Genomic DNA, 19,435 nt, shown 5'->3' on the forward strand with positions numbered 1-19,435 from the left:
TGGTCCTCGCCGATACCCCAGGAGCAACAGTGTCCCTAATTTTCTGGGAAGTGACGCTGCGGTCCCCTACGGCACTGCGTAGTATCCTACGGTCTTGGCGTGCATCCGTGCGTCGCTGCGGTCCGGTCCCAGGTCGACGGGCACGTGCACCTTCCGCCGACCACTGGCGACAACATCGATGTACTGTGGAGACCTCACGCCCCACGTGTTGAGCAATTCGGCGGTACGTCCACCCAGCCTCCCGCATGCCCACTATACGCCCTCGCTCAAAGTCCGTCAACTGCACATACGGTTCACGTACACGCTGTCGCGACATGCTACCAGTGTTAAAGACTGCGATGGAGCTCCGTATGCCATGGCAAACTGGCTGACACTGGCGTCGGCTGTGCACAAATGGTGCGCAGCTAGCGCCATTCGACGGCCAACACCGCGGTTCCTGGTGTGTCCGCTGTGCCGTGCGTGTGATCATTGCTTGTACAGCCCTCTCGCAGTGTCCAGAGCAAGTATGGTGGGTCTGACACACCGGTGTCAATGTGTTCTTTGTTCCATTTCCAGGAGTGTAATTTTTTAAAGTATACTTGTGTTTTTGTCTGTTCTCGTAACAATGTACTTGTGACTAGAGCCACCGAGCGAGGCGGCGCTGTGATTAGCACACTGGACTCGCATTCGGGAGGACGACGGTTCAATCCTGGCTCCAGCCATCCTGATTTAGGTTTTCCGTGATTTCCCTAAATCGTTTCAGGCAAATGAGGGGATGGTTCCTTTGAAAGGGCACGGCCGATTTCCTTCCCAACCCTTCCCTAACCTCAGCTTTCGCTCTGCCTCTAATGACCTCGTTGTCGACGGGACGTTAAACACTAACCACCACCATGACCAGAGCCTCCCGTCGGGTAGACCTTTTGCCGTGTGCAAGTCTTACGATTTGACGCCACTTCGGTGACTTGCGCGTCGAAGGGTATGAAATGATGGTGATTAGGACAACAGAACACCCAGTTACTGAGCGGAGAAAATCTCCAACCCACCGGGAATCGAACCCGGGCACGTAGAATTGATATTCTGTCGCGCTGACCACTCAGCCACCAGGGGCGAACACGTATGGCTCTGATATTACTACGATGTATAGCTCAATCATTGTTTTGTTGTTTAGATATGCAAGAAAACAGTAGCGTCTTAATAAAACTGGTTCAGGGGTTCTGGCTATAAAATGTGCTACCACAGCTGTGAATGCCCCGACCACAGAATCGTTCGTATTACGTTAGTCGCAATGAGTCTCACTCTTTCATTCTTGTGAGGAAATTCTGGTAGAAGACTATGTTATTTTTTATATACTGGTACCTTTTTGTTCTGCACTATTTCCTGTGGACCATTTTCGATGATTGGATGAATGACACGGTCTGTTTTGAAAAATCTGCGAGTGACCAGACAAGTAACACCTGTAAGCATGAGCTATACCAAATTGACAGTATTCGAGTGCTTGGGGATTAGCTTTAAGTGCCTGGCGAGTCAGAGGTATACAATTCCCTTTCAGTCTCACTGACCTGCTGCTTTCACGTACTCTCCGTCGGGGATTTGCTATTACAGGACGGTATTTCCCTTGATCTCACAAATATGATTTGGTGTTATGAACTAACTTGATTTTTCATCATGTAACGGTTTTTTGTGTTTCATTACAATTACAATTCAAGAGTTCAGTTTTCGATCATGTTTTTGGTTGTATACATCCGATTTTATGTGTAGAAAGCTGTTTTGTGAGATAGCCTTAGTGACTATGGTTCACTGAGTTTATTGTGGTTCATTGTTCAATTAAATATGTGTTTGTCTACATCTATCTACATCTACATCCATACTCCACAAGCCACCTGACGGTGTGTGGCGGAGGGATTGTCCATGAAAATTTCGAAACCCTTTTATTTCGGAAATGATTACGCAGTACTGTGTTGTGTGATGCTTTGTTCCTGATTCTTTTGTCATCAACCAAGATATATGGTAACGTAATTAGTCGAAGCTCATTCTAAGTCGGTTACATGAGACTTCCAACGGCTTCAGCGACCATATTCTGTTATTTCGTGTCGTTCTTACGAGAATATTAATCGAAGTTAAGGGGTTTCCTCTCAATATTTAACATTAATGTAGGAAACAGAAACTACCATGCGTCCCTTATCTTGCGTCCAATGAACGAAACTCTGCTCTATTATGGGCAGGATGAGTACCAACGTATGCAACGAATTTCTTATCATTTTGCATTTATACAATATAACGTGTTTTTTACTCCAATGGTATATGTCCAGTAACATGCCTGTACTCCTCTTACTTTTACCCCACTGAGATTCCTTATTATAGTAGATCTGTAGTTCATCTATTTCTGAAGCCTTGTATACTGATTTCTGAGAGTTTGAATGAATTGTTATCCCTGGCTTTGTCCCACCCGATCCTACTTCTCCACAGCGTACATAAAGCAAACTATGTCCATAGTGGCATCACCGTGTACATGAATTTTCGTGATTAACTGTACTAGGAGACCATGTAATTAAGGCTGGTTAATTATTCTTGTAATCTGTGTTTCATGTTTTGAATTACGTCCACCTTTTCTGTAAAGGTTCATCGCAACCAAGTGTCTAAAGAAGAAATAAAATGCGACCCATGGCGATCATCTCCTACAATTCAGAACGTCTTCCCTTCCCATGCTTCAACCTTCCTTTAAGATGTATCGAACATTTCACAAATGAAAATAAATTAACTACCCAAATCAAAGCAAAGCACGGCATTCCATGCACTAACTTCAGCTCATATCATAATAAAAATCATCCATTGTGCATGAAATTAATAATTTTGTAATTACTGGGGCAATTATAAATTCAGATCTATGATAGGTCAAGATGTCACATACAATCTCAGTGGAATGTGGATTAAGTGATTATGATATATATTTTATGTAGAGGCTTGGTGTGAAGGAGTTCTACTTTTCGTGGTGGGGCTGGGCTGCTAGTGGTGAGGAAGGCTTGAAATCCAATCAAGATGTGGCTGCAGTGGCGTGGGAGGGGGAAGAGTGGATACTAGGTGACGCTCTGAGATCATGTCCTAAAAGCAGCAGTGCTGTGTACTTACATATTTCATATCGCAATACTACAGTTATGACGTTACTAGATAACGGCCGACGTCTTCAAGACATCAGCTGGTCTCAAACGATCTAGCGTACTTATCACAGCAACGATCTGTTGTCACGGCTTGCGTTTGGTGTCCCATTATACAGCTCGTGGCAGTCCAGTGAGGTGATGCAGTCAGCATTGCAGGGGTGGTGCTGACACTGCCTGAGCAGGGTCGCAAGCGGTGGCTGCGACAGGTAGTCACACAAATATGCAAAAATACACAGCACAGTGCAAGCAGTGTGGGTTCCAACGTGGAAAGCAGTAGCTCACAGTGGTGACATACACAGACATAGATGTCGACGGACAGCAACAGAGTTATCTGCACAGGTAATGATGGCTGGGTGGATAGTGGCCTCAGTCATGAACCATGGACCCCAGAGTAGGCAACCAGCAGTGGTCAGAAGTTACCCAGCAGATGACCCACCGGACAGCAGGCACAAACTCTGCAGCATTCAGACGCAGTGCAGACAGCAAGCCCACAGATGGCAAAGAAAGTTGTATGTTGCAGCCTCTTGACTCATGTCAGCTCACAGACTAGTGTAGATCTCCCCTGGTGTTGATGGAGAATGCATACTGCCTGTGTTAAAATGGAGGTATGTATACAGACTCGGTCTGCTACTATTTATAAAGTTGTGGAACTTTCATCCTCTAAGATGCAAGAGGATCGAGGCACAAAGCTTGACACTTGATAAATCCTGACATCATCTCCCCAGATTTTCTGTTCTGGTGGTTAATTTGTTATGTGAGCCTCATTGCCCTTTTTTTTAACTAATTTGTGCCCGATTTTATTCTGAGAAGCTCAGTAATGTATGTAAATACCGTATATGTAAATTGATTCAAGAAGTACTTGAAGTGAAGTGAAACGCAGCTGGACAGCAAGACATTCTTTAGCGCCAAATCCCCACAGCGATAGTACTTGTGAATTTTTGAATATGGACTCTAAAAAGGAAGACAATTTATTTAACAAAAAGAGGACTTTAATCTGTATTTTGTGAAAAGAGGACGTGTTGGTGGCCGTCGCTCAGAAAGTATTGTTACGTGTAATGAAAATTGCTATTGCAGTTATAAAACTGAGTAAAGTATGTGTAAGAGTTGCCAAACATTTACTTATACAAATTATCTGGAAGCGAAGAATAGAACCATCTTGTCTTTGAAAAAGGTGGTCGGCTTCATTGTCGTCGCCGACTATCAATAGACAGAACTGTATGTGTACAAATTTCACTAAAACAGAGGAAGGGAAATGCATTCTCTGTAGCTTTCATTCAATACGTAACATCCTCTCATAATTTCTTAATTACAGTAATTGTATTATGATCTTGTACAATAGTATGGTGCTGACCTCCACTGACCAATGTAGATGTAGCAGGACGTGTAGTTTGAAGGATGTTTGTGTGCCAAGCAATCTCTTTTTCTCACGAAAAGCAGGTTGCTGTTTCATCGTATTTACTTACAACAGTGGCTGGCTCTGAGCACTATGGGACTTAACATCTGAGGTCATCAGTCCCCTAGAACTTAGAACTACTTAAACCTAACTAACCTAAGGACATCACACACATCAAAGCCCGAGGCAGGATTCGAACCTGCGGCCGTAGCAGTCGCGCGGTTCAGGACTGAAGTGCCTAGAACCGCTTGGCCACCGCGGCCGGCTTACAATAGTGGTCCCTTAGGTATGATAAGCTACGAAAACTTTGGCTCAAGGCTATCCGCAATACGCCCAAGGAGTCGTATTTTAAATCTTAAAGAACAATAACTTCTTCCAAATTATAATACATCATCAACTGGCAGCAACCAAAATTCAGGTACCAGCTACGACCTAAAATAAAGTCTCCACCAAAATCAATCTCTCTCTCTCCAAACACACATATAAATATTCATATTATAATTTTATAAAATACACAGTTCTGGCTGTGTAATAATGTAGCCTTCCACGAATGGTTTCTATAAATCAGCATAATTCTCTTACAGCAGCCGGCCGCTGTGGCCGAGCGGTTCTAGGCCTTTCAGTCCGGAACTGCGTTGCTGCTACGGTAGCAGGTTCGAATGCTGCCTCAGGCATGGATGTGTGTGGTGTCCTTAGGTAGTTAGGTTTAAGTAGTTCTAAGTCTAGGGGACTGATGATCTCAAATGTTACGTCCCAGCATCTTATGCAAAAACAGCTCAACATCCCCATACTGAGGCTTCTTATGTCACCTAGCTATGGCATCTCCTTTTCAGTCAGCCAAGAAGATTTGCTGCTGGAAGAATCAGAGCAGTGGAGCACATTTTGTTCAAAGACCCCTTATATACACTCCTGGAAATTGAAATAAGAACACCGTGAATTCATTGGCCCAGGAAGGGGAAACTTTATTGACACATTCCTGGGGTCAGATACATCACATGATCACACTGACAGAACCACAGGCACATAGACACAGGCAACAGAGCATGCACAATGTCGGCACTAGTACAGTGTATATCCAACTTTCCCAGCAATGCAGGCTGCTATCCTCCCATGACAGACGATCGTAGAGATGCTGGATGTAGTTCTGTGGAACTGCTTGCCATGCCACTTCCACCTGGCGCCTCAGTTGGACCAGCGTTCGTGCTGGACGTGCAGACCGCGTGAGAGGACGCTTCATCCAGTCCCAAACATGCTCAATGGGGGACAGATCTGGAGATCTTTCTGGCCAGGGTAGTTGACTTACACCTTCTAGAGCACGTTGGGTGGCACGGGATACATGCGGACGTGCATTGTCCTGTTGGAACAGCAAGTTCCCTTGCCGGTCTAGGAATGGTAGTACGATGGGTTCGATGACGGTTTGGATGAACCGTGCACTATTCAGTGTCTCCTCGACGATCACCAGAGGTGTACGGCCAGTGTAGGAGATCGCTCCCCACACCATGATGCCGGGTGTTGGCCCTGTGTGCCTTGGTCGTATGCAGTCCTGATTGTGGCGCTCACCTGCACGGCGCCAAACACGCATACGACCATCATTGGCACCAAGGCAGAAGCGACTCTCATCGCTGAAGACGACACGTCTCCATTCGTCCCTCCATTCACGCCTGTCGCGACACCACTGGAGGCGGGCTGCACGATGTTGGGGCGTGAGCGGAAGACGGCCTAACGGTGTGCGGGACCGTAGCCCAGCTTCATGGAGACGGTTGCGAATGGTCCTCGCCGATACCCCAGGAGCAACAGTGTCCCTAATTTGCTGGGAAGTGGCGGTGCGGTCCCCTACGGCACTGCGTAGGATCCTACGGTCTTGGCGTGCTGCGGTCTGGTCCCAGGTCGACGGGCACGTGCACCTTCCGCCGACCACTGGCGACAACATCGATGTACTGTGGAGATCTCACGCCCCACGTGTTGAGCAATTCGGCGGTACGTCCACCCGGCCTCCCGCATGCCCACTATACGCCCTCGCTCAAAGTCCGTCAACTGCACATACGGTTCACGTCCACGCTGTCGCGGCATGCTACCAGTGTTAAAGACTGCGATGGAGCTCCGTATGCCACGGCAAACTGACTGACACTGACGGCGGCGGTGCACAAATGCTGCGCAGCTAGCGCCATTCGACGGCCAACACCGCGGTTCCTGGTGTGTCCGCTGTGCCGTGCGTGTGATCATTGCTTGTACAGCCCTCTCGCAGTGTCCGGAGCAAGTATGGTGGGTCTGACACACCGGTGTCAATGTGTTCTTTTTTCCATTTCCAGGAGCGTACGTATCACAACCTGGGCGCAGCGTCCTTAATCACAAGGTATCAATCATTTTTGAAGCACTTGCCTTTCATATGGCAGGCTCAACCAAGAATGTTCGAGACAATGAGTCTTCTCTCAGAGAAAGCCTATGGTGGGAAGTATAATGATAATTGTTCTCTTTCAGAGATTCGCAGTTTTGTTTGTGCTGGTCATTTCGCGTTAAGTAAGAGCGCTGTATCCGCTTGGTAATCAGTTTGAAGTATGGAGGATATAAGATGATCATCAACAAAATCCAAACAAGGATAATGGAGTGTAGTCGAGTTAAATCAGGCGATGCTGAGGGAATTAGATTAGGAAATGAGACACTTAAAATAGTAGAAGAGTTTTGCTATCTGCGCAGCTAAATAACTCATGGTGGTCGAAGGAGAGAGGGCATAAAATGTTGATTGGCGATGGCAAAGAAAGCATTTCTGAAGAAAAGAAATTTGTTAACATAATGTATAGATTTAAGTGTCAGGAAGTCGTTTCTGAAAGTATTTGTATGGAGTATAGCCACGTATAGCAGTGAAACGTGGACAATAAACAGTTTACACAAGAAGAGAATAGCAGCTTTTGAAATGTGGTGCGGCAGTAGAATGCTGAAGATTAGATGGGTAGGTCATAAAACTAATGAGCAGGTACTGAATAGAATTGGGAAGAATAGGAATTTGACTAGAAGAAGGGATCGGTTGGTATGAAGCATCAGATAATGTTGGAGGGAAGTGTGGAGGGTAAATTTCATAGAAGGGGACAATAATCAGATTCAGGAGTATGTAGCTTGCAGTAGTTATTTGTAGACAAAGAGGCTTTGCGTGGGATAAAGTAGCATGGAGAGCTGCATCAAATCACGCTGTAAACAGCATGAGAATTAGAAGGGTCTGTTGTAAAAATTGGTACATAAATTTAATGAGTGTGTAGCGAATATAAACCACTGTAAGAGGACCTATGATAGTTATGAAGTTATGAGGCTACATTATGGTCGAATAAAGTGGAGTCGGAAGGGATGCTAAGGATCTTGTCAAGGTGCAGAAACTGACCTGCTTAACTATAAGAGGCGAAATTAGCAAAACACCCACTGCTGGGATGGAGACCACTGGAAATGCCTCCATTACATCTTGGGTTACAATGGGGGCAACCGCGAGGGCATGCGATTTAAAAACTGGAAGTAAATGGGTACTTTTAGGATAACCATAATCTCCCAATATCCAATATAGTGAGCGTGGTCGGGAAAATGCCAGCTAATCATAGAATAACTTGTAGCTGTGTTTCAGTGTAACAACTGTAATAAGAGAGCAGTGGAAGAAGGAACAACGTCACTGTTCAGCAGTCATCGTTTTGTTTACTGACAGGTCCGAAGCAAACGAAGACGCTGGGGCTGGAGTACAGCCTAGAGAATAACCTCTTTCAGTAAGCTGGCCACAGTCTTCCAGGCGGGGATATCTGTTGTCAGGGTGTGCAAGGTGGAGAATTTACATATGTGCTACAAGAATCTTAGTATCTTCATGTTTCTACAATGATCGTAACACGTACATTTATTTTGAAATACCAGCAGCTCTCAGATCTCTGTCACTCCCTGAAATGAGGCCAAAGATTGTTTCAGAATGTCATGGAGCCCTTGTGAGACTAGAAGAAACTTACAGGGCATTCTTGCTGGGATCTGTATCCCTGGTCACTTCGTATCTAGAGCCAGGTACAACCTGATAGATCAATTAGCGCAAGAACGACGACTCCATTCATTGGACTGGAACATGTCCTTACCATCATTAAGACGACGGTAAAATAAAAACAACGTAGGTGGATCAGGAGACATCACGTAGAATATTGGACTATGATCCAAAAGCAAAAACATGCCGAGCTAATGATGTAGAAATCATTTTTCAGAAGTTCTTTAATCGCAGACTTGAACAGGAGTCAGATTAAACTCATGGTAGTACTTTGACTGGCCATGGGCACTGTACAAGACCCCTACACACGATGGATATAGAAGAAGAATCCCCTGAGTGTAGACTATGTGAAGAAGAGGATGAAACCTTTCACACCTAATCTTCCAATGCGATGCGCTGGAAATCCTGCCTCGGGCATGGATGTGTGTGATGTCCTTAGGTTAGTTAGGTTTAAGTAGTTCTAAGTTCTAGGGGACTAATGACCACAGCAGTTGAGTCCCATAGTGCTCAGAGCCATTTGAACCATTCGATGCGCTGGAGGGCAAAAGGCACAGAGTATTCGGGTGAGTGACGAGGACATTTATCAGATAAGGAAGAACAAGTAAAGGATATCCTACTACCTTTTAAAGGTACTGCTTGGCTTTACTAGAATCACAAGGAATGAAACCACACTTTGCTAGCAACAGTGGGCTAAGACCACTGTCCTTTTTGTCTCCCTGCTCCAATCAAATCAAATTAATCAACAAATGTAACATAGTTGTCAATTGGGTCAATCTCTAATATACATCTTTTTGTCAAATAAGAATCCAGTGTTCTGGCCAAACACAAGCAAAGTTCTCTGTGGTGCAACGAAAAATGTCATGTATAAGTGCACTAACACTTTGTGTAGTCACCAGTCACAATTTGTTCAAACGGACGCAATCGAAATAGATGGCAAACATACCTATAAAAGCATATTCTATTTCTTACATACATTACCAATGGGGAGTTGTTCTCTAAAACCCAAGTTAAATGCTAAAGTGTTGAATAAGTAGATATTTACTGACTAATAGCATTTAAGCATTGACAAAATGTAATGCTTAAAGTAGTTATGATTTGATACCCATTATTTATATATATGGGGATAATTAAATCTTATTATGATTCTTCAGATATTTTTATTTCTGGTATGTTTATGTAAAAAATGATATATGCAGGATGTCTAACTACTGATAACAATGTAATTTTTCATTAAAATAATATTCTGCATGGGAGATATTTATTTATTATAACTAACAGTATAAAGTCCTGATTACTTATGAAGGTATAAGTCAATTAATGTTAGCAAACATGACAATACACTCATTAAAATAACGCTGAAAATTGGAAAGAGTAATGGTGCACAGTGACCTATTTTAAATACAGATATTACAAATTCATTGTTTTTTCGTAATTCTTTTTACTAACTCAAATTGTAGCTTGAAGGCAATAAGGAAGACTGCAGTGATTTATTTATAGTATTTTTGTTTATGGTATGAGCTGGATACTATTAGTCTAAACATATTACTTTGAAAGAGCTATGTACAACACAAAAAACACTGTCTCATTATAGTTAAGAATTAATATTTAAGAATGAGCTCCTTTCTTCCTCACACTGCCATAAACATTTTTGATTAAGTATTGTGCGATGCAAACTAGAAGGTGTGCTGCTGAAATGCTTCACACGTGGTTGATATAGACAGTGCACTCTGGATCATGGTGCAGTGGTTCTCCCAGCAGCACTGCCACTTAGGCTGCTACAGCCCCGCCGGTCCTTGCAGAAGGAGACCTCAGAACAACCGCCTGCTCGCTGGGCAGTCGCAGTGCGTGTCCATCCACCACCAGCCTGCCAACACGACAAAGAGAAACACACTCACAGGATGCAATCACCAGAACTCCTCACCTACCCATCGCACCGTCACATGTGTAGAGGGAGCACAAAATATCTTGGTTCATACACGCACAGTTGGCAGGGCAGGGAAGGGTTTCTATGTGGTAGGAACAACATTATGAATGGTCACAGCAGGATAGGCGAGGAGCATTTCCACAGCTGAGCCTATGTACAAACATGTATTTCAGATAATTTGTAAGCTATAGCTATAGAGTCTACAAACGATCATATTAACAGATTACATCAGTACAAACAGTAAGTCGACAAATACAGACTTTCAGAGTCAATAGTTTCTCGCCAGAAAAGGAAATAGTTACAAAAACAAGTGATCATGTACTGCCAGTAGCAAGTACAATAAAACGTAAGCGTCTTAAAAATGTACTGTGACGGGCAGTGTCAGCTGCTGCGATACTGACGTAGTGAAATAAGGAACATGTTTCAGGTGAAAACTGCGTGAGTCCCATGATAATCTTTATGGCAATATCGTGTAAAAGGAAAAATTTATCCGTTTCAGCTGCCGAGAATTCTTCCGGGTTGTATGGCCGTGGTGCATGGAACTCTTCTGTTCCTGACATTTCGTCCATTGGACATCTTCGGAGGTACTCCTGGTTGTGCTGAGTCTTGCCAACTGTCGGCAAGACTCAGCACAATCAAAAGCACCTCCGAATATGTCAACGTTCTTAGTTCTGTACTAATCATTCTACTCCTCATACAATTCAGTTGTACGATCTTCACGACCAAGGATACATATTGTATGTGCATAGTTTTGGGAACAGTTTCTTTAAATGCAAAGAAAACTCGACCGATCGCTCTCAGTAACCACTTGTAGACGTTATTTAGGACCGAACTCTCGCTCCTTCATACACATACCACCCCTAGGGGTCTAGAGCTCTCGTTCGTCAGTTGGTAGGTTTCCTGCTCATGGGACCATGCGATCAGTCTGTTCAGTAGTTGGTTAACTTAATTTATTTTCTTCTGGGTGATGAAGTCCTGTTACTAACTGTAGGACAGTTCGAAATTCATCTCTGTTTTCGAGCCTGCTTAAGCTTAGATTCTCCTCAAGGTCCGTGCAGTCAGTTTCTCCTTTACCGAGTTTGCTCAAATGTGTTTGTCGTTAGTGCATCTGTGGTATTTGTGTTTCCCTTTGTTATTTGTTTCCTGTTGTTTGTCTCTTATATTAGGTATGTTTGTTGAAACTTCCTGGCAGATTAAAACTGTGTGCCGGACCGAGACTCGAACTCGGGACCTTTGCCTCTCACGGGCAAGTGCTCTACCAATGAGCTACCCAAGCACAACTCACGCCCCGTCCTCACAGCTTTACTTCTGCCAGTACCTCGTCTCCTACCTTCCAAACTTTACAGACGGTCTCCTGCGAACCTTGCAGAACTAGCACTCCTGAAAGAAAGGATATTGCGGAGACATGGCTCAGCCACAGCCAGGAAGTTTCATATCAGCGCACACTCCGCTGCAGAGTGAAAATCTCATTCTGGAAACATCCCCCAGGCTGTGGCTAATCCATGTCTCGGGAATATCCTTTCTTTCAGGAGTGCTAGTTCTACAAGGTTCGTAGGAGAGCTTTTGTAAAGTTTGGAAGGTAGGAGACGAGGCACTGGCAGAAGTAAAGCTGTGAGGACGGGGCGTGAGTCGTGCTTGGGTAGCTAATTGGTACAGAGTGATCTTTATGGAAAATAAATAAATTAAAAATATCCCTGTTCCTTTAAATTTCTAATTTGTTTTAAAATGATTTTTTTGTTTTTTTGTGCAGAAGATGCATTTCATTTAGTGTTTGTGAAATGCCTCATTTTGTATCCAAATGGAATACCAATAAATAAATGTTACAAAAAAATGATAAAGGCGACCGCTTGCGATAAGCGGGAAAGCCGGGTTCGAATCCAGGTCCGGAAAAAAAATGGTCAGCGTGACGGTAAAAAAACAAAAAAAAATTGGTAGAGCACTTGCCCGCGAAAGGCAAAGGTCCCGAGTTCGAGTCTCGGTTCGGCACACAGTTTTAATCTGCCAGGAAGTTTCATATCAGCGCACACTCCGCTGCAGAGTGAAACTCTCATTCTGGTATGTTTGTTGTTTGTATATATTATCGGTGTATTGTAGCAGTTTTGTTATGTTTGTTGTCTGTTGATAGGTATGCTATGCATCAGTTCTTGGTTTTTTTCTGATATATTTATGCACACCACATGTCGTTTGTCTTTAGTAGTTTCTGTCCTTATGACGCCACTTTCCTGTTTGTTTCTAATGTCTTACTCTCAGATTCTTGTCTTTTCGAGTCATGGGTTCTTCCACTACGAAGAAAGCGTACTGGTTTTATGTACAATTTGCAATTTGTGGTATCATATTCAGATATGGTAGCTGATAATATTTTGTTGTTTTGTGGGCTTGACACAGTTGTTGTGTTTACTTCTCTTGAATCTTCTTGTGGTACTTGTTGTTCTGGTGACTGGTGTGTTTAATAGTCATGCTGTAAATGTGTAAGAATGTCTTTCAGATGTTTTGACTTATTTGCATGTTTGTCTAATTTATGTGATATCGCTGAGTTTTTTTTTCCTCTGCAGCTCCATGCGTGTACACTTGTGAACACGGGTATTATCACTTCGGAAGGCGTGAGCAGCAACAGCACACTCATAACGTTGATATAGAGGGAAGCCCAACCCTTGGTTCATGGTGACCTGAATGACTCGAGTTATGGCAGGGAAAAAAGAGAAAGTAAAATCACAGTACCACCTCTGGCATGGCCTACTCACTTCACACACTGGGGATTAAAAGAATAATTGGATCGTCAGTGCACTCGACGAATTACAGCCAAAATAGAGCTTTTCGGACCACGCTACATGCCGATCAGGTAATGTCACAGTTGTTCTCCCCATGTCACTGGGATCTTTTTACTACCACTGTTTTCAGGCCTGGCACACCATTCCCTACAGCGATCAATGTGCTCCATTAAGGCGATGATTAATACACACTGAGGAGACAGAAGTCATAGGATAGCGATATGCACATATACAGGTGGCTATAGTATCACGTACACACGGTATAAAAGGGCAATGCATTGGCGGAGCTGTCATTTAAACTCAAGTGATTCATGTGAAAAGATTTCCTATGTGACTGTGGCCAAACGACTGCAATTACCAGATTTTGAACATGGAATGCTACTTAGAGCTAGACGCATAGGGCAGTCCATTTTGGAGATCGTTAAGGAAATGCAGTGGCCGATGGCCTTCACTTAATGACCGAGAGCAACAGCGTTTGTATAGAGTCGTCAGTGCTAACAGACAAGCAACACTGTGTGGAATAACCGCGAATATCAGTGTGGGACGTACAGCGGACGTATCCGTTTGGACAGTGCGGCAAAATTCGATGTTTATGGCGACAGCAGCAGTAGACCGACGCGAGTGCCTTTGCTAACAGCACGACATGTCCTGCAACACATCTCCTTGGCCCCTTCACCATATCGGCTGGACTCTAGACGAGCGGAAAACTGTGGCGTGGCCAGATGAGTCCCGATTTCAGTTAGCAAGAATTGATGGTAGGGTTCGAGTGTGTCGCAGACCCCAGAAAGCCATGGACCCATATTGTCAACAAGGCACTGTGCAAGCTGATGGTGACTCCATAAAGGTGTGAGCCGTGCTTAAATCGAATGTATTGTGTCTTTTGGTCTAATTGAACAGATCATCGACTGGGAATGGTTATGTTTGGCTAGTAGGAGGCCATTTGCACCCTTTTATGGACTTCATGTTCACAAGCAATGATAGATTTTCGCCATAACATCTGGCCACAACTGTTTGCAATTAGTTTCAAGAACAGTCGGGAGAGTTCGAGTGAGTGATTTGGCCACACAGATCACCAAACGTAAGTCCAATGAACATTTATGCGACTTAATTGAGAGGTCAGTTGGTGCAGAAAATCCTGCACTGGCAACACTTTCGGAATTATGTATGGCTGTAGAGGCAGCATGGCTCAATATGTATTTGATACATGAACGATTATGTGAGATGCTTTCATATTGCCGTGTTCTTCTGTCTGTATTTCATACCGTAGCTGCTGATTATCTGCATGCATGCAGGCCTAGCGTGGCGTTATTGTATAGTGGACAGATAACACTGCTCCTCCAAAGTCCCTCCTCAACGTAGGGACAAAATTATCCTTCCTGTTTATTCCGCACCTTCCACTCCACAGAGGTCGAAGCTTATATCAAGTACCATCGATACCTACGGAGCGGAACTATGGTGTCTGAGACCACTAAAACTTGAAATAAAAGAGGCGTAGATCAAACAGCATAGTCATTACCGAAAACTTGAGCGCTTTTAATGCTTTAGACGTAGAATGGCTCAGAGTTTCATGCTTAGTAATGTAACAACAATTTATCTTTAGGCGCCCGCAACGGAAAGCAAAATGAGGGACTTCACCGCCACCCCCCTCCCAGAATCTGGAGTACAGAATTTTTGGACTGTACTTACTGGATGATAGTTAATTCTCTGTTACATGATATGTTTTTGAGTTAACTATTCAGTTTAGTTTTAATGATATGGCGTGTTTCGAAATTGACCAACTCATTTGTATAAAAAATGGGAATTTTAAACCAATATTCCTCCTCTTCGGAAAAACTTCCGCAGACACCCATGAGTATACCTAATATGTAAGTCTGACCTGTCTCCTTTGCAGTAACAACATCTAGTTGCTGCGCCCTAGGGTTACTGAATGCCTTGGCCCTTAGCGTACACAGTAACGAACTGCGAGCTTACTTGACTCAAACAGTTACGTATCTTGTGGGTTAACAGCTTGGATAGCCGCTGGGTCTGAGAGACAATGGAATTATATGTTACATGTCGACCACTTTCTCTTAGACAGGGAAATTTACTGATTTTAAATTTAAAAAAAGCAGCTACGTGTGAACTCTTGTGCGACAATTACAGTTTTTAATTTAAATCAGAAAAACTTAAAAACAGAAAGTAAGTCATAGAAACAAAACTCGCCACAACTCAATAACAAGCTTCAGTTTACCCAACGGAGCGAAACAATCAATGAAAAAAATAGTCTGTTGACTGCCATAGTAATACCTTCAAAGTGAATAGTTATCTTGCAATTAATAAAAAATTGCAATGATTTGCTTTTTCTGAATGGGACCATCTTCTGGAGCATCAGTTAAGTAAGTCTGCGGAATTTTTAAACATTTCATTCCTTCTCATTTCTCACTTTCCAAGTTACGCATTAGAAAATACATGTTCTAGAGAGTCACCTTACTTAGAGTACTTTCGTTCTTTTGCTTTAACACACAATAATTATGGCGCAGTGGCTAGCACACTGGACTCGCATTCGGGAGGACGACGGTTCAATCCCACGTCCGACCATCCTGATTTAGGTTTTCCGTGATTTCCCTAAATCGCTCCAAGCAAATGCCGGGATGGTTCCTTTGAAAGGGCACTGCCGACGTCCTTCCCCTTCCTTCCATAATCCGATGAGACCGATGACCTCGTTGTCTGGTCTCCTCCCCCAAAAACAACCCAACAATTACGATTATTTTAGCCTCACAATGTCGGAACAATTGAGTACCAAAAATTTCACATATCTGTTGCTCCTTTTTAGGAACTATAATGGAGCAAACTGCTCGAGAAAGACCTCAACGAAGATCACATAAAGCGTTATTTCGAAACAAAGTAACAGCACTCTAATCACCCAATGAAGATCTCAAAGAAGGTGTTGAAGGTATAGTGAAAATACAGGGAAGAAGAACTAGTTCCACTTCTCGTTCTCAGACTGTCGTACGTATTTCAAAAGATTGTTACGATTGTGTTAATATTTTTCCATTTGCAACTCAATCCGAAGAAAATGACATTTCTTCTTTTGTTGACAGAAGTAGCTTTAACAATGCTGACTGACTTGAAATAATAATCAGTATCAGTATAACTACGCACAGAAAGAAAGCGTTTGAAGTGGACTGTCGCATAATATACAGTTTATAGGAGCTAAAAATCGCGATTCACGGAGTGATTTACAACAACATCGATAAGCATTGCAAATTTTCTACTGTAGTGCTTTCATTTACGTTCATTTGTATCAGAATTTTCATTAGAATCAACTGCGTATCTACAGGTCGAAAAAGTTTATAATAGTTCAGCTGCTGATATTTTGGAATACTGGTCTGAATGAACATCTTGTACTCTGAGCAGAACTGAATCCCCACCGCCCTCTCCCCGAAGAAAAAATTACCTACGCCCATAGACGTAGATAACTGTTTCACAATGGTAATAAAGGTAAAATATCTGCTGGCAGGAACACTATTTAAGAGATGGTCGCAGTTTCAAGGAACTTCTATGTTCGCTATTTTCACGCAAATAAAATTATTCAGGGAAGGTACGAGCACATGGAAAAAGTTCACATATATGTGAGTGTCTCGAAGACTTCGCAAAGTAATGGAACCCAGCATGTTGCCCTCGACGGCGACTGTTCATCAGAGACAAGGATATCGCCAGGAGCACCCCAGGTTCAAATGACTCTGAGCACTAGGGGACTTAACTTCTGAGGTCAACAGTCCCCTAGACTTAGAACTACTTAACCCTAACTAACCTAAGGACATCACACACATCCATGCCCGTGGCAGGATTCGAACTTGCGACCGTAGCGGTAGCGCGGTTCCAAACTGTAGCGCCTAGAACCGCTCGGCCACTCTAGCAGCCCAGGGAAGTGTGGTACGACCGCTGTTGTTCTCTATATACGTAAATGATTTGGCGGACAGGGTGGGTAGCAATTTGCGGTTATTTGCTGATGATGCTGTGGTGTACGATAAGGTGTCGCAGTTGAGTGTTTGTACGAAGGTGAAAGACAAGTTAGACAAAAGTTCTAGTCGGTGTGAGGAATGTCAGCTGGCTCTAAATATACAAAAATGTAAGTTAATGCGGATAAGTAAGAAGAACAAACCTGTAATGTTCGGATACAGTCCTGCTTGACACAGGCAAGTAGTTTAAATATCCGGACGTAACGTTGCAAAACTCTATGAAATGGAACGAGCATGTGGGAACTGTGGTAGGGAAGACGAATGGTCGACTTCGGTTAGTTGGAAAATTTTTACAAAGGGGACGTTCACCTTCAAAGGGGACCGCATATAGGATGCGGGTGCAACCTATTCTTGCGTACTGCTAGAGTGTTTGTAATCCGTACCAGGTTGGATTGAAGAAAGACATCGAAGCAATTCAGAGATGGGCTGCTAGATTTGTTACTGGTAGCTTCGAATAATACCCACATGTAACGGACATGTTTCGGGAACTTGAATGGGAATCTCTGGAGAGAATACGACGATCTTTTCGAGAAACACTATTGAGGAAATTTAGAGAACCGGCATTTGAAGCTGAAACTCACACGGTTCTATTGCCACCAAGGAAATCGAAGATAAGATACGAGAAATTAGGGCTCATGTAGAGGCATATAGATAGTCGTTTTTCCCTCGCTCTGTTTGCGAGTGGAACAGGAAAGGAAATGACTAGCAGAAGCACAGAGTACCCTCCGCTACGCACCGTACGGTGGCTTGCGGGGTGTCTGCATAGATACAGATATAGATGTAGAAGACATACGACATCAGAAGCCTTATATCCACTTGTTTATTGAATTGAAGAAAACACGGGAATCTTAATTATAAGACTTTATAGGTGTCAGTGTAATTACGTCTGTGTTGTAACCTCCCTGTCATGTCTATACTTAGCGTGACTGAAGGGAAATCTGTCTGAGAATTGTATATCTTTAATGAAATCTCCCTCACGGGTTTACAACGCATTCTTCCGCTGCGCAATAATAACTTCTGTAAATCGTGGTCTGCAGAGAGGCATCTAAACACCGAAGTACCCTGCTTGTCCTGACAGCTCAAGCTACCAGAATATCCCTGCGGAAGGTGATGTTGCGGCTTTGCGGATGTCTTGAACAAGTTTGTTTGTATAACCGGGAGAATTCACCACTAGATATTCACAGTTTACCTACAAACCAGCCGTCAGTTCCATCAACTCACCCTTCATCCAATTCGCTGTTTACACTGGACGCGTACACTACAAAAGTTGTAGGTAGGTCGACGTCCGGCAGAGATGCAATGATGTCCACCGTCGCTTCCTCAGACCCCACGTTCATCGCCACAACTGTCGCGTCGTTCTGTGTCCTGTAATGCAGAAAGATGTTTGAATTATAATGCCAAATGCATTACTTTAGACTTCATCCAAGGAAGAAAGAATGGAGACTATTTTCAACAGGAAATTTTCTAACATTGTTACTTATCAGTTTGTATATTTTTGACAAATAGCTGTTTATGGACGACGCAGCAATGTGAAGGTATCATCATACTAGATTTAAATTCTATTGTTAAGTGGTCTAAACTGATATATAACTGGAGGGGGGCTCATTCTTTTGTCCACAAAAATGGTTCAAATGGCTCTGAGCACTATGCGACTTAACATCTGTGGCCATCAGTCGCCTAGAACTTAGAACTAATTAAACCTAACTAACCTAAGGACATCACACACATCCATGCCCGAGGCAGGATTCGAACCTGCGACCGTAGCAGTCGCGCGGTTCCGGACTGAGCGCCTAGAACCGCGAGATCACCGCGGCCGGCTTTTGTCCACAAAATACGTATAATTCACAAGTGGATGAAACTAATATGAATACCGTTTCTGGTAACTAATTCACCTTTCTACTGCAAGAACTATACCAGATCATAGTCTCTACAAATCCATGAGAGGGGAGTCATCTTTTGAACTAACATGTTCCATCTCTACATGGGCGTGCGTCTTTTGAACCAATATATCCCATCTGCACTACATCCACATTAATGCCGCTGAAGTATAGGTCTGCACACCCAAGGAATTGAACAGACCAGAGTTACGCGGGTCGTAATGAAGCGACATTCGACACTGAACATCGTAATCGTAACGCGTTCTATACTGTTTCTGTCATAAGAATAAACCTGATGTAAACATTACGCCATGTGTTCTTCCGCGTCTGCTTGAATCTCA

The 19,435-nt window shown here is 43.5% G+C and overlaps 1 protein-coding gene across 1 annotated transcript in view; it reads right to left on the reverse strand.

Moving 5' to 3' along the window:
* Window positions 1-19,435, reverse strand: part of LOC126340110 (uncharacterized) — a 353,496-nt gene that overhangs the window by 113,812 nt on the left and 220,249 nt on the right. Inside the window, exons 19-20 of the mRNA XM_050001681.1 lie at window positions 18,439-18,582; window positions 10,298-10,388 (exon numbers count right to left, since the gene is read on the reverse strand). Of these exons, the coding sequence (XP_049857638.1) occupies window positions 10,298-10,388; window positions 18,439-18,582 (235 nt within the window). The remainder of the gene's footprint in view (window positions 1-10,297; window positions 10,389-18,438; window positions 18,583-19,435) is intronic.

This window comes from Schistocerca gregaria, chromosome 1 (genome assembly GCF_023897955.1).
Source record: "Schistocerca gregaria isolate iqSchGreg1 chromosome 1, iqSchGreg1.2, whole genome shotgun sequence".
NCBI lineage: Eukaryota > Metazoa > Arthropoda > Insecta > Orthoptera > Acrididae > Schistocerca > Schistocerca gregaria.